The sequence below is a fragment of the Peromyscus maniculatus genome, chromosome 11 (genome assembly GCF_049852395.1).
Source record: "Peromyscus maniculatus bairdii isolate BWxNUB_F1_BW_parent chromosome 11, HU_Pman_BW_mat_3.1, whole genome shotgun sequence".
Taxonomy (NCBI): Eukaryota; Metazoa; Chordata; class Mammalia; order Rodentia; family Cricetidae; genus Peromyscus; species Peromyscus maniculatus.
The window spans coordinates 13,529,777-13,543,488 of record NC_134862.1 but is presented as its reverse complement, the minus strand read 5'-3'; the positions used below and the strand labels follow the sequence as shown (position 1 = coordinate 13,543,488).

Sequence of the window (13,712 nt, the reverse complement as noted above, 5' to 3'; positions counted from 1 at the left end):
ACCACCCTGCCTCTGCCTCTGGAGTGCTGGGATTAAAGCCACGAGCCACCACGTTCCGCTATTTTATTTATCAGATTACTTTTTTTCGACATACTTTCACACTCAGTTTATGCATGCTCTTTGATGAGAAGTATGTGAAGTTTTTTGTTTTCCTCCCTTGACTTGAAGTATTCAAGTAAGCAAACAGCATCGCTCGCGGGCCCCGCCCTCTTTGAGCCAGGAGCCGCTAAGCCCCCCCCCCCCCTGTTTCCGAGATGCCAATCTGCAAGCACAAGTCTTGGCCCCGCCTTCGGCCCCGCCTTCCCCTTGGAGCTGCTTATCAGCCGGCCCATGGCCACGTGCCTCCGAAGCCCCTTCTGTAGGGCTGTTTCCGGCGATGCCTATCTGCGGGCCGCAGGCGACAACCACGCCCCTAGTTCGGCTGCCCGGCGCCAGGACACGCGCCCGGCACGGGACTCTGCGCGCGGCGGCGCCTCAGGCATTGCGGCGGGCAGCCCGGGCTCCCGCGCGCCGCGGGCGTGGGAAGACCCCGGCGCCAGCCGTGGCGCAGAGCCGGTGGACGCGGCGGTAGCGGCAGCGACGGGCGTTGCGAGCGAGTTGGCTGCTCGTCTGTGAGACGCGCTTCTTCGGCGGTGGCCCGGCGCTGGCTGATTGTCGGGCGGCCGGCGCCATGTCTGTGAGCGAGATCTTCGTGGAGCTGCAGGGCTTTTTGGCTGCCGAGCAGGACATCCGAGAGGCGAGCCTCCCCATCCTTTTCTCCTTTTCCTTGCCAGGCTGGGCTACTTGGTCCCGCCCTGCTCCGTCTCTCGTTTTCGGGCCCGATGGGTTCAGGTTAGGCCGCCTCTCGGTTCCGGGCTCGACTTCTCTTCTTGCTCCTCAGCATCATCTGCCTCTTTGCATGTCACTTTTCCTTCCTGCCACTTTGAAATACCACTATTTCAGCATTCCAGTCCCAGGCTCCGTTAACGCCCGGGGCTATCTTCCAGGACACCTTTCTCTTGTACTGGTTGCTGGTATTTTTTTTTTTTTAAAGTACTTGTGATCATTCCTTTAAAAACAAAACAAAAACGAAAACAAACTTTGCTATAGCTTCTCACCCCACATAAAATTAAAAAAAGAAAATCTAGATTGTACTGTGGCTCTTAATGTCTCCTTCCCTGATCTCATTTTAATGCATGTTACTGTGTGTGTGTGTTCACATTTACCTTTTCATTCCACTAGTGCTTCAGATACTGTCCTGTCTGAGGACTCTTGGATATACTGTCTGCTTTTGCTGGAATTTATCTCCTGCTTTCGCAGACTCTTTCCTTTTGCACTGGAGACGTGTAGCCCTGGGAGGGGCTCGAACTTGAACCTTTAGCCTTTAGTGTCTTCGGTGCTGAGGTTACAGAGATGGGCAACACCATGAGCACAATTTGTAGTTCTCATCCTGACCTTACAATGTAAAGGGTTGCTTTTCTGCTAGCGTTTAAAATCCTGAAAAATGAAAACATGTTTACCTGTCCTATTTATTAAATTGCCAGAGGGATTGCTTGCTTTCTTCAGTGGTTGCATGGTACCCATCACTAAGTGTGCACAGTGTGTGTTTGTAAAATGAATGAGTGAGAACCACTCAATTCTTGTATGTAAGTCTTTGTTCTATACAACATTTACATTGCCAGCTATTCATTTTCATACTGTCTCAGATGGGTACTTGTGCAGGTGGCTGTTTTTCTTCTGTGGCTTCCCGAGGAACCTAAGGCTGTTTAGTGACTCCTTGAGTTGTGACAAGAACAAATGAGTGGAAGAGTGTGGGTTTACACCTGGGGAATCGCTTCTTGTGGAGGCCCTGAGGGCTGTGACTGGATATGAGATTGTGGTAGCAATGTTTGTTTGAGTCTATGATAATGAATACACTGACTTTATCTGATTTTTATTTTTAATTCTCTAGGAAATCCGAAAAGTTGTACAGAGTTTAGAACAAACTGCTCGGGAGATTTTGACCCTGCTTCAAGGGGTCCATCAGGGCACTGGGTTTCAGGACAGTAAGTGCTTTGATTTGCTTTTGAAGTTTTTTGTTCAATCTGTCAGTCTCTAAGTCACTTTTCATTGAGAAGATATACCCCATGCATCTGTGTCATTTTATTGTGTAAAATGTCTATTATGCTGTCTTTATAGTAGTAAAAATTAGAGAATAGTGGCTTGATCATTTTATGGATTTGCAATATTCTTGGTGTTTTGATTGCTTTTGACTTGTGCATAGATGTGTGGTTTAAATAGGGATGTTTGGCCGGGTGATTGTGGCGCACACCTTTAATTCCAGCCCTCAGGAGACAGAGCCAGGCGGATCTCTATGAATTCAAGGCCAGCCTGGTCTCCAAAGTGAGTTCCAGGAAAGGCGCAAAGCTACACAGAGAAACCCTGTCTCGAAAAGCCAAAATAAATAAATAAATTAATTAATTAATTAATAGGGATGTTTGTTGCTGTGACAGTCTATTGGCATTAATTACAGACGCTTAAAAACCTCTTGTTCATCTAAGAACTTTTATTTGGCTAATGTGCATGAGTGTGTGTGTGTGTTGGTTGGTGTATGTGTGTTGGTGGTGGTTTGTTTTTTCAGCAGGAGTCTTGCTTTGTTGCTTTGGCTGGTATTGAGTTGTGTTCCTCTGACTTGAACCTCAGACTTCACTGTGTGTGTGTTTTAATGTACACTTCTAATTATTGAATACCTTTTAATATACATTTGTAGATATGATGTGACAAGTGTAAAGTGTTCTAAAATCATATGTTTATACTCAGCCCTTTCATTGAGATTCTAATATGTCAAATTAGACATAGAACCCCATGTAAGATTTCATCTAGCATAGATAGCTAAGAGCTGAAATGATTTTCTCTTGGAGTCTTATAGCTTGCAGGTTTCCAAGACAAGTCATTTTATGTAGTGATGTGGACTTTATCAGTTTTAGAATAATCAGTAAAAGCTCTTTTTGATGATAGTGGGAGGTAGACACAGTCAGGTATCTGAGGACTGATAGGAATAGCAGCTGAGAAATAGTAGTCTCTGGTTTTAAGTTGATTAATGTCCAGATAGACTACATAGAGTTTTAAGAAAGAACTGTATTTGCAATTTGGTAAGTTTTTCATTACTAAATTTGATTATCTTTTCTGATTAGTTCCAAAGAGGTGCTTGAAAGCCCGAGAACATTTTGGTACGGTGAAAACACATCTAACATCTCTGAAGACCAAGTTCCCTGCGGAACAGTATTACAGGTTTGTAAGAAAAATTGCACTATTTTATGACGTTAGGTTTTGTAAACAGGCAGGAGAAAACAGGTGTTGAATGATTCCTAGAACAGGTAAACGTCTTTGTAGAAGGAACAGCAAAGTCAGGTTGGCAGTAGTGGCAGTCAGACTCGTGTTTTCTTATTTCCTTCTGTTTACTTTAAACGGTGGTTAAGGAAACCGGTACTTTTTAACAAAATTTGTTTGGAGATTGTAATTTGATCGCAACATTCCTCCCTCTTTCCCCCTCCCCTTTCTTTCCTTATAGTCCAGGCTGGCCTCAAAACTGGTGTATACTGAAGGATGATGGCCTTGACCATCGCTCCCTCCTGCCTTTACCTCCTGAATGCTGGGATTACATCTGTGTGCCATCATGCCTGGTTTATACTGTGTGTGGAGTAGAGTAGAACCCAGGGCTTTGTATGTACCAGGCAAACACTCTACCATTTGAGCCCTTTTCAATTTTCGTATTAATAAAAAATTGGGTTGTGCTTCTCATTGATTCAGCTTACAAGTAAATACTACAAAACTGAACTTGTCAAATTTAGCCAGATCTATTTAATGTATTTGAGTGCTGAGATGCTTCTGTGTTATGTGTTGGGGTGGCACATAGATTTTGTTTGTGAGCCCCATTTCTGATCTGCGGGACGCATCCTTGTGACAGCCCTTAACCTGGCACCTGCTGTGCCTTTGTGCAGGTTTCACGAGCACTGGCGGTTTGTGCTCCAGCGTCTTGTCTTCCTGGCAGCGTTCGTAGTGTATTTGGAAACAGAGACCCTGGTGACTCGAGAGGCGGTTACAGAGATTCTTGGCAGTAAGTGCTTTTGTGTGATCTGTAGAGTCACGTACATTAGCTTAGGTTTTGATATGGGGGGGAAATATCTGTCTGTCTGTGAGTGTGTGTGCACAGAACGTGTGACCCTCATATGGAGGTCAGAGGACAGCTTGGGTGTTGGTTCCTCTTCCCTCGTGTCCGTCAGTTCCCAATATTGAACTGATTCATCAGGCTTGGTGGCCAGCCTGAGGAGCGTGCAGTAGTATTATCTGTAGAGTTGGTTAGGGTGGGAACACCCTAAGAAGCTAGGAAAATTTCTCTCTTTATTTAACTGTGTACGTGTGTATATTTATTTATATTCTTCGCCTTAAAATGCCTTGATATGACTGTCTTTTATTCTGATGTTTTTTAGTTGAACCAGATCGGGAGAAAGGATTTCATCTGGATGTGGAAGATTATCTCTCAGGAGTATTAATTCTTGCCAGTGAACTGGTAAGAGGTGTGTGTGTCGGGGGTAGTCCTGTGTGTGTGCAGATGCACCTCTGTGAATGTGCTTTGGAATTTAGAGGACAGCCTTGCTGTCATTCCTTGTGCTGGTGTGTGTGTGTGTGTGTGTGTGTGTGTGTGTGTGTGCATTTGAGGTCAGAGGACAATCTCACTGTCATCCCTTGTGCTGGTGTGTGTGTGCATGTGAGGTCAGAGGACAGCCTCGCTGTCATCCCTTGTGCTGGGTCATCTTTTTGGGAAGAAAAAAGTTGTATTTATTGTGTTTGTGTGCGTGCCTGTGCCATGGAGTGTCCATGGAGTGTGCCATGGAGTGTGCACAGGACGGCTTTTAGTAGGTTCTGTTGTTCCACCATGTGGGTGCTGGAGATGGAGCTCTCTTCATTAGGCTTGGTGCAACCACTTTACCCACTGAGCCGTCCTGTAGGCCCTGCCTTGTTTTTTTGAGACGGTCTCTGGTCTGGAGCTCACCAAATAGGATAGGCTGGCTAGTGGGGCTCAGGGATCCGCCTGTCTGCGCTGCCCCAGGCTCGGGGTTATAAGGACATGCGCCCACATCGAACTTTTGTTTTAAACTGGATCCTGGGGATCAAACTCAGATCCTGATGCTTGCAAGGCAAATGCTTTACTGATTGCCCTACTTCTCCAACCCACCAGATTTTACTTTTTTCATCTTCCTGCTTCTGTTTCATTCTTAATTCTTAAATGGCTGTCTGAACTGAGGAAGTCTGGAGTCTTTCTTAAGCCTTCCAGCAGTCATGAGGTAGTCACTGACTGCATTTTATCTGTTGCAGTTAACTGTTAGGGTAGGATCAGAAAAATGCCAGTTCAGGTGCTGAGGGAGGGAGCTGTGCACATTTACTAATGGGCACCTTTTTTGGGACAAGATCTCATGGAACTCAGATGGGCCTTAAATTCACTGTATACAGCTGAGGATGACCTTGTACACTTGGTTCTTCTTCCTCTACTTCCCAAGTATTGTGGTATGTGATGTTTTAATTTAAAAGATGATAATACCTTTCTTTTAGAAGTGTCAAGACATGTATTTCTGACAATTGTAATAATTCATAGAGTAATTTTAGAGAACAGTTTGACTGTGGAGGTTATTTTTATTTTTTGAGACCAAGTCTTATGTAGCCCAGGTTATCCTGGAACTTGTGATTTTCCTCACAAGTTCACCTCAGCCTTCTGGGTGTAGGATTGCAGGAGTGTGCTACCACTTCAGCCCCTGGATACATTTTTTTTTTTTTTACGTTTTATAAAATCTTTATTGACAAATAAACAGACAAACAATTGTCTGTTTGCACAATTGGATAGACTTTAGTCCAGCATCCTCATAGCCCCATGACACCATTACCACTTTCTATTTTAGAACATCGCTGTCTTCAATTTCATACACACATATAATGTATGGTGATTACATTCTACCTTATTTTTTTAAATGAACATATATTTGCAGTTGAAACCATTTTTAAGTTCAAAATTCAGTGGCATGAATTACTTTCAAGATATTAATTACACTCATGATATTCGTTAATTATACACTTGATATTAATTACATTTGTAGTATTCATTGGTTACATTTGCAGTATTTATTCAATAACTATATTTATGATAGTCATTAAATTACATTAATTGTATTGATTTATTACATTCATGTTATTATGTCCTGATACTGCTGTCTGTTTGTGGGGCTTTCTGGATGCATAATTTTTAGTTTTTATTCCCTTAATCTGCTTTATTTTGAAGTCGTCCTGTAAAAATAACTATAGACAACACAGATCTGTCAATAGCAGGCATGGCAGCCTGCATAACCTTCAGAGGCAGAAAACTCAGTTTCTTTCGTTTATATTATTGTTTAGGTGTATTTCCTGTGTGTATATCTGTTCACTACATGCCAAAGGCCAGAAGAGGGTGTCACATCCCCTGGAACTGGAGTTACAGACAGTTGTGAGCCATCATGTGGGTGCTGAGACTCCATCCAACCCTGGTCCTCTGGAAGAGCAACTAGTTCTCTTAACTGCTGAGCCATCTCTCTAGCCCATTGTTCTTGCTTTACTATTACTGTGTCTGTGTGTACGGTGTATGTGAGTGCAGGTGTGTGGGGTGCCATGGCATTGTGTAGACGTTAGAGGACGACTTTTTGGAGTCTGCTCTTCTTCAGTCCACATAGGTTCTTGGGGTGGAACTCAGGTTGCTAGGCTGCACTCACTGAGCTGTCTTATTGGTCTCACTGTCTGAGTTTTTGAAAACCTACCCAAGCTGGGCCTGATGGCGCATGCCTGTAATCACAGGTTTAGTCAGAGTGATGTCTGCGAGTTGGAGGCCAGCCTCGGCTACAGGGTGAGATTGTTTCATATCCCCCAGAGATGGAAAAGAAGCAGATGGTTGGTTGATGGCTCTTTTGAACTTCAGCATGGATCTTTCTAGCTTTCTGGATTTTTCTTTTTTCATGGTGGCCCTGTGCTCTAGATTTGGCAGTTCGCAACTGTGATATACCCAGTAGGGGGAGGAATAGAAAAGGGGAACCACTCTTTTTAATGGTGTTTTTTTTTTTTTTTTTTTTGGTTTTTCGAGACAGGGTTTCTCTGTGTAGCTTTGCGCCTCTCCTGGGACTCACTTGGTAGTCCAGGCTGGCCTCGAACTCACAGAGATCCTCCTGGCTCTGCCTCCCGAGTGCTGGGATTAAAGGCGTGCGCCACCACCGCCCGGCTTTTTTTTTTTTTTTTTTTTTTTTTTTTTTTTAAATTAAATTAATTAATACTTTTTTTGAGACAGGTTTTCTTTGTGTTAACAGCTCTGGTTGTCCTGGATCTCACTCTGTAGACCAGGCTAACCTCAAACTCACAGAGATCTGCCTGCCTCTGCCTCCTGGGTGCTGGGATTAAAGGCATGTAACCATGCCTGGCCAAGGATGCTTGTTTAAACACGTAGCAATTTTTGAGAAAGGGTCTCATACAGCCTAGGTAGATCTGCATCTGCCTTGCGAAGAGCTGGGATTGCAGGCATCTGCCACACACTTGATTTATGCCGTGCTGGGGATAGAACCCAGTGATTTGTGCCCATGTGGAATGCCTGCATTCCATTTACAGCATTGCAAAAATGGAGCAGATGGAACAAAGCAGCCATTCTGTGACTGTTAGTGTGGGGCCAGATTTGGCATCTCTGGTGTATGTGGAAAGGGCCAGTGGAAATTTGAGACATTCTCAATATGGAAATGGGGAGGAGATACTGAAACCCATTGAAAAGTCATATCATCAACTCAGACTTGTTGGAGGCAATTGGTCAGCATGTTTGAATCTGCGCACTGGGTCACTGTTAGTGGCTAGGGTGAGGTGTCTTGACTACTGTGTGTGTTGGGAATGTACTGAATGAGTACCTCAGAGAAGCCTGTCAGAATGGGTAGGACTTCATGAGAAAGGGCTCTTGAGTTGGGGTCTTGAAATCCTACCTCTCCTTTAAGACAACATTGAACTGACTTAATTTTGGCTTTTAACCTGTCTTTGTTACTAATTCTGGGTGACCAGATGGGCCCTCAGTAGTTGGCTATAGACATGATCATTTGGCCTAGGTGTCCGAAGATAACAGAGTCATTGATTGCCCTGACATTTTTTTTTCTGTTCTGAACAGTAGCTGATGAGCTGTGAAGTTGACATTTGCTTAATTTAACATAACTTTATCCCACAATAGCCAGCTGAAGGCATTAGAGAGGTTTTTAGAAGATGCTAATTATATCTTGGGCTTGTACAGACATTATGTCAGTTCTGGTGGTGTTCGCTTCAGAGAACCTTCTATTTTAATGTGTTACATACACCTGAATACAGAGTCTCAGTTATGTATAGGTCTCTAGATGGGAGGTTCTAGCTGTGATTGTGGGGAGGTGCCGAGGGAGAAACCACATAGTAATGCACTTGATTTCTTCTCCTTGTGCAGTCGAGGCTGTCTGTCAACAGTGTGACTGCGGGAGACTACTCTCGGCCCCTTCACATCTCTACTTTCATCAATGAGCTGGATTCAGGTTTTCGCCTTCTCAATCTGAAAAACGACTCCCTGAGGAAGCGCTACGATGGCTTGAAGTACGACGTGAAGAAAGTAGAGGAGGTGGTCTATGATCTTTCCATCCGAGGCTTCAATAAGGAGACAGCAGCAGCTTGTGGGGAAAAATAGGAGCTTCTCCCTGCGGCTGGCCTTGCCGACTTGGCATTTGCCAGGGAGGGCTAGCACAGTGCCTCTTCCTGTAGTTAGCACGCCACTTGCTAAACACTGCGCTTTATTTTCGTAACCAGCTGTGTGGCGTGAGTATCAGAATTGAGATACTTTTTGGATCTAAAAAACCTTTCCACGGATAGGATTTTCTTTGTTGAAGTTTCAGTGAACTTGCTGTGTAATTTGTTGTATTGCCATTTTGTCCAAAGTGTAATTGTCGGTCTCTTGGTAAAAGTCCTTTTCTTGGCTTACTCGACTGTTGATGTACTGATTGACAGGTTTGTTGTCTTGTTCATGATTCTTCTGAAGTGACCCATGAAATTTTCTAGGTCCAAGTCCTCCATTCCCAGTCCCAGCCTGGGTACAGTGTGAGAATAGTTGACAAGCAGGGGAACTTGATTTTCCCTTTCTTATTTGAAGCCTTGTAAATTAGTTGATTTTTTCCCCCAAGGAAATTAGAGGCCCCGATTCTTTCACTGCCATCAAAATACAGCAGATGAAACTGTACAGTCCAACTCAGCAAGGCCAGTTTAGAAAGGTCTGTTAAGAGATGTCTCTGGTTCTTTAGAAAGGTCTGTTAAGTGATGTTTCTGTTTCATTAGAGCACCTTGTTTCCTGAGGTCACCTAATGACCTGCCTGCCATAGTAGTTATAGTCACCACACCTGTCTTGAGCTAACACCCATGTGCTGTGTTGGTAAACCGTGAGACATTTTCCCAGCAGCCAGTTAGACCTGGTCTCGGAGTAGAAAGCCATCCTCGTGCATTCATTCATTAGCTGTACCCGAGGAGTGTGTTCTTACAGAAAACAGTGCTGTTTGGTGTGGAAGAAAGTAAAATTGGCTTTAAAAAATCCATGTGATTGGTAGTATTTTTTTTGGAATAAGAAATTTCAGGTTTTGTTGGGTGGTAGTGGTGCACGCCTTTGATCCCAGCACTCGGGAGGCAGAGGTAGGAGGATCTCTGTGAGTTCAAGGCCAGCCTAGTCTACAGAGTGAGTTCCAGGACAGGCTCCAAAGCTACACGGAGAAACCCTGTCTTGAACCACCCCACTCCAACCCCCGCCCCCAAAAAAGAAAAAGAAAGAAAATCCAGGTCTTGATGCTCTCAGTATGTTTTAAATGTACAGTTCAGGGTATCATGTGAGCGTGTGGGCTCCTCCAACCCTTCTCCTTTTCAGATAGTGTAAGAATGCACATACAACTGCTGTTCTTGGGGCAGGACCGAAGTATTAAAGTCACAGCTGGCCATGTAGCTCAGTGGTACAGCACGTGCCTGGCAGGTGTGAGGCACTGGGTCCATCCCTGGGACTTTAAAACAAACAAACAAACCCAAAATCCAACAATAAAAATCCCTAGTTTTTTGGCACTCTCTGAAAGGAAGCTGTTGGCATTTCCAGTGTAGTAAGTATTTAGGAATGTACCCTTTCTTGCTTGCTAGTAGTTGGGGCTTCATGTTTGTGCAGTGGGATATTTGACACTGGCTCTTATCAGGCGGTGGTTAAAGACTGACTAGAGAGTGGGGCCAGGAAGTGCAGGCCTGTACTCCCAGCTGCTCAGGAGGCTAAGGCAGGAGGAGGAAAGTCAAGGCCTCAAGACTTGCCGGGCTGACTGAGTGAGACCTTGTGGCAAAAACAACCAAAAAGGCTAGGGGAGTGTTTGAATGATCGTGTTTTCCCAGCATGTTTGAGGCCTAGGTTCAGCCCCTCATTTTCTGTGGGCTGGGGTGAGGCTGACTCTTAATTTCCCATCATGGGGCACAAAGGTAGGGATGAGATGTGTTTGCTGTATATTGTTGGACATGTAGACTAGCTTTCTTCATGGTTCTTTTTGCAGGCTTAGAGCAAGTTATTAGACTATTTTTTGTTAGTTTGCCCTTTGAGACAGGGTTTAGCTCCTAGTCCAGGCTGGCCTGGGACTTGCACCTCTGTTTCTACCTCCTGAGTACGGGTTTAGGCTCTGTAAAGTGTCTGAGAAGGTTGTTTCAAATGCTCAGTCATAGCACGCTGGACTGAGGAGGTTTTTCGGCCACACCTTCACCTAGAGAAGGAGATTTCACAGGTCCTTGCTTTGTTGCTTCAGTGTGAGCTCTGCTGGGCAGCAGTAAAGCTCTTGCCAAAAGTTTTAGATTTTCCTACTTAGAAAATGAGGGTGTGCTGTAGTGTTGTCTAGACTGGTCTCAACCTCTGGGCTCAAGCCCTCCTCCTGCCTCAGCCTGCCAAGCAGTTGGGACGCTAGGCCAGTGCCACTGTACCTACCAGACTCTTGAACTTGAGTTTTAACAAATGCAATGAAATTGCATTTAAAGCAAAGGCATACGTTCTGGTCTTGTAATTCCATTTGAGAGTTAGATCTGGTCTTGTAATTCCATTTGAGAGTTTAGAAGTGTCATGTTGATGATTAGTTGTGTTTGTTGCTGGCTTGTAAAGCAATAAAACTGTTTTTGGTCTCTTTGTAACTTAGTGTGCTTCTCTTCTCTGGGGAGAATGAATTGTTACAGTTTCTTTGATGCTGAAGCAGCCTAGAGTGGTAATCGTGTGCTGCTGTGTGGTAGTGACACTAACCAGGACACTAGCCACTCCCAGGGCTTTAATGGAAAGTACAGGTAATGTCTGTGATCTACCTCCACCAGGAAATGAAAGGTGTTTGAATTGAAGATGTCAGGGAAACCTCCCTTCTGGTTTTAGTATACATTTTTGTTTTGATGACCAGGTGGATTAAATCCAGGGCCTCACATATGCTAAACATGCATTCTACCACTGAGATATACAGCTCCCAGAATTATTCTTCATTTATTTTTTGAGACAGGATCTCATGTAGCCCAGGCTGGCCTTCAGTTTGCTCCATAGCTGAGGATGGTTATAGACTTCTGATCCTCCTGCCTCTAGCTCTGGAGTACCAGACTAGCAGGTGGGATCCACAATACTGTCAGGGTAGGATCAAGTCCAGTGTTTTGCACATGCTAGGCAAACACTCTACCAATTGGTGTATAGCCCTAGCCTCAATTGTTTCTCAATTTTAAAAAAGCAGATAGGGCAGCTAAAGAGATGGCTCAGCAATTAAGAGTATTATGGCTCTTTCAGAGGACCTGAGTTGGGTTTCCAGCACCCACATCAGTCTGGTGGCTCAACTGCTTGTAACTGCAGCTCCAGGAAATGTGATGCTCTCTTCTGGCTTCCTTGGGCAATTGTACTCCAATTCTTACACTCCTAGATACACATGTGTACATATAATTAAAAATAAAAATCATATAAAACAACAACAGAACTATAAAAGAAAACCAGATAGAGCCCAGCATGATGGTTCAGTGGGGAAAGGTACTTGCCACTAACCTTATAACCTGAGTTTAATCTTCAGGACCTCAGGATCCCACATGGTGTAAGGAGAGAATGGACTCCCACAAGTCCTCTGGCTTACACATTAATGTGCACACATATAATAAATCAGCTGTAATCAAAGTTTCCTAAGAAGAGAAAGAGGTACCAGAAAGACATCCAAGCTCCTAGGCAGCTGAAGAAGAACTGCCCTGGCTGTGTTCTTACTGAAGCTTTCTTTATTTGGATTGAACTGTTTTTCTTTCAGCTGGAGTTTCCTAGCCATGCCTGACATGAGGGCTTTTCCCAAGCCTGAAGTAGTTCTTCTTAGTATCCAGCTGTATTCGGGTTTCTAGAGGAACAGGACTCTTGGAATGAATAAATTATAAAAGGGGATTTATTAGATTGGCTTACTTGTTTAATACAGACTACTTAGTTCAACAATGGCTGCCTACAGAGGCTGAGGCTTAGGCCCCCAAATGTGGATGCTTCAGCACTAAGGCCTGGAGGATTCCTGAGAGCTGCTGGAATTCCAGTGAGTTGGAAGGCTGAAGAAGGTGCGTCTGACTTCAGTGAATGGTGACTGCTGATGGCGGCAGCAAAGTCGATGCTCACTCATCAGAGAACGAAACCGGCAGGGCTGCTGCCAGAAGGCGCTGCCACTTTCGGAGAGGGTCTGCTCCCCTTAGTCTGTCCTTCCTGGAAATACCTTCAAGGACCCAGCTAGGGATGTCCATGATTGATCCTATGTCCAATCAAATTGATAACCAAGATGAACATTAACTGTCAAGGCCACTACAGTAAGCACTGTACAAATAAAAACAACCACCTCACCAGGCAGTAACCCACACCCACACTGTGAAGTTGTGTTTAACTGCTAGTACTGGTTGGTTAAATAAGGATGAGATGGGTAACTTAGACTAAGGTGCAGTTAACTCAGCTGGGGAGTGGAGGAGGAACGTTGTCTGCAGGGACCACTGGTAGTTAAAGCGTTACCCTCGGATATTTGGGCATGAAGCTGTGTAGCAGCTAGCTGGTTGGTCAGAAGTGGGCAAGCTCCACAGAGAACATGTGAAGTGTTGAACATGAGTTGAGGGTAGAAACCTCAGCTAAGGGCATGGTTTAATGAGTTGGGGGCTGGGGAGATGGCTCAGTGACTAAGAGCACAAGTTGCACAAGCTTGAGGACCTGAATTCGGATCCCCAGTACCAAGTTAAAAAATACCCCAAAACTGGGTTTGGCTGTGACTCTAGCAATGTTGGGGATAAATGAGAGAATTTCTGGGGCCTGCAGCCTGCAAGCCAACTCCAGGTTCAGTGGGAGACCCCATCTCTGGGGAAGGGGAGTCTGATAGAGCAGGACACTTGACATTCTCCTTGGGTCTCCACCTGTACATAGGTGAACATTTGGGACATGCATGTGAGCAGATGCCATATCCCACCCCAAAACAAAACAACAACCAAATCCATTAGGCAGAGGAAATAGATCGGAGGGGTTGGCAGAAAAGGAGTGGTTGTCACAGAAGCCAGTAGAAGTTAACAGTCTTACAAGATTTTGGGAGAAGAGTTGTATTTTCTTGAACAGTTAACATTTGTTGACAGTTCCCTACCTGTATGTAGTTTTGATAACTGTCTCTTTGCCTCTTGTCTCCCTC

General features: G+C 44.6%; 1 protein-coding gene across 2 annotated transcripts; it reads left to right on the top strand.

Annotated features, from left to right (window-relative positions):
- The first annotated feature begins 442 nt into the window (after window positions 1-442).
- On the top strand, window positions 443-11,202 carry Tsn (translin). Of its 2 annotated transcripts, XM_006995388.4 has the most exons (6): window positions 443-736; window positions 1,931-2,024; window positions 3,153-3,249; window positions 3,960-4,075; window positions 4,449-4,528; window positions 8,474-11,202. In XM_006995388.4, exons 1-6 carry the CDS (start codon window positions 671-673, stop codon window positions 8,705-8,707), a joined length of 687 nt encoding a protein of 228 aa, XP_006995450.1. In that variant the 5' UTR covers window positions 443-670; the 3' UTR covers window positions 8,708-11,202. The 2 variants fall into 2 exon arrangements, with proteins under 2 accessions (XP_006995450.1, XP_006995452.1); XM_006995390.4 differs by lacking the exon at window positions 4,449-4,528 and having other exon boundaries at window positions 510-736; window positions 8,474-8,683.
- Window positions 11,203-13,712: the final 2,510 nt, after the last annotated feature.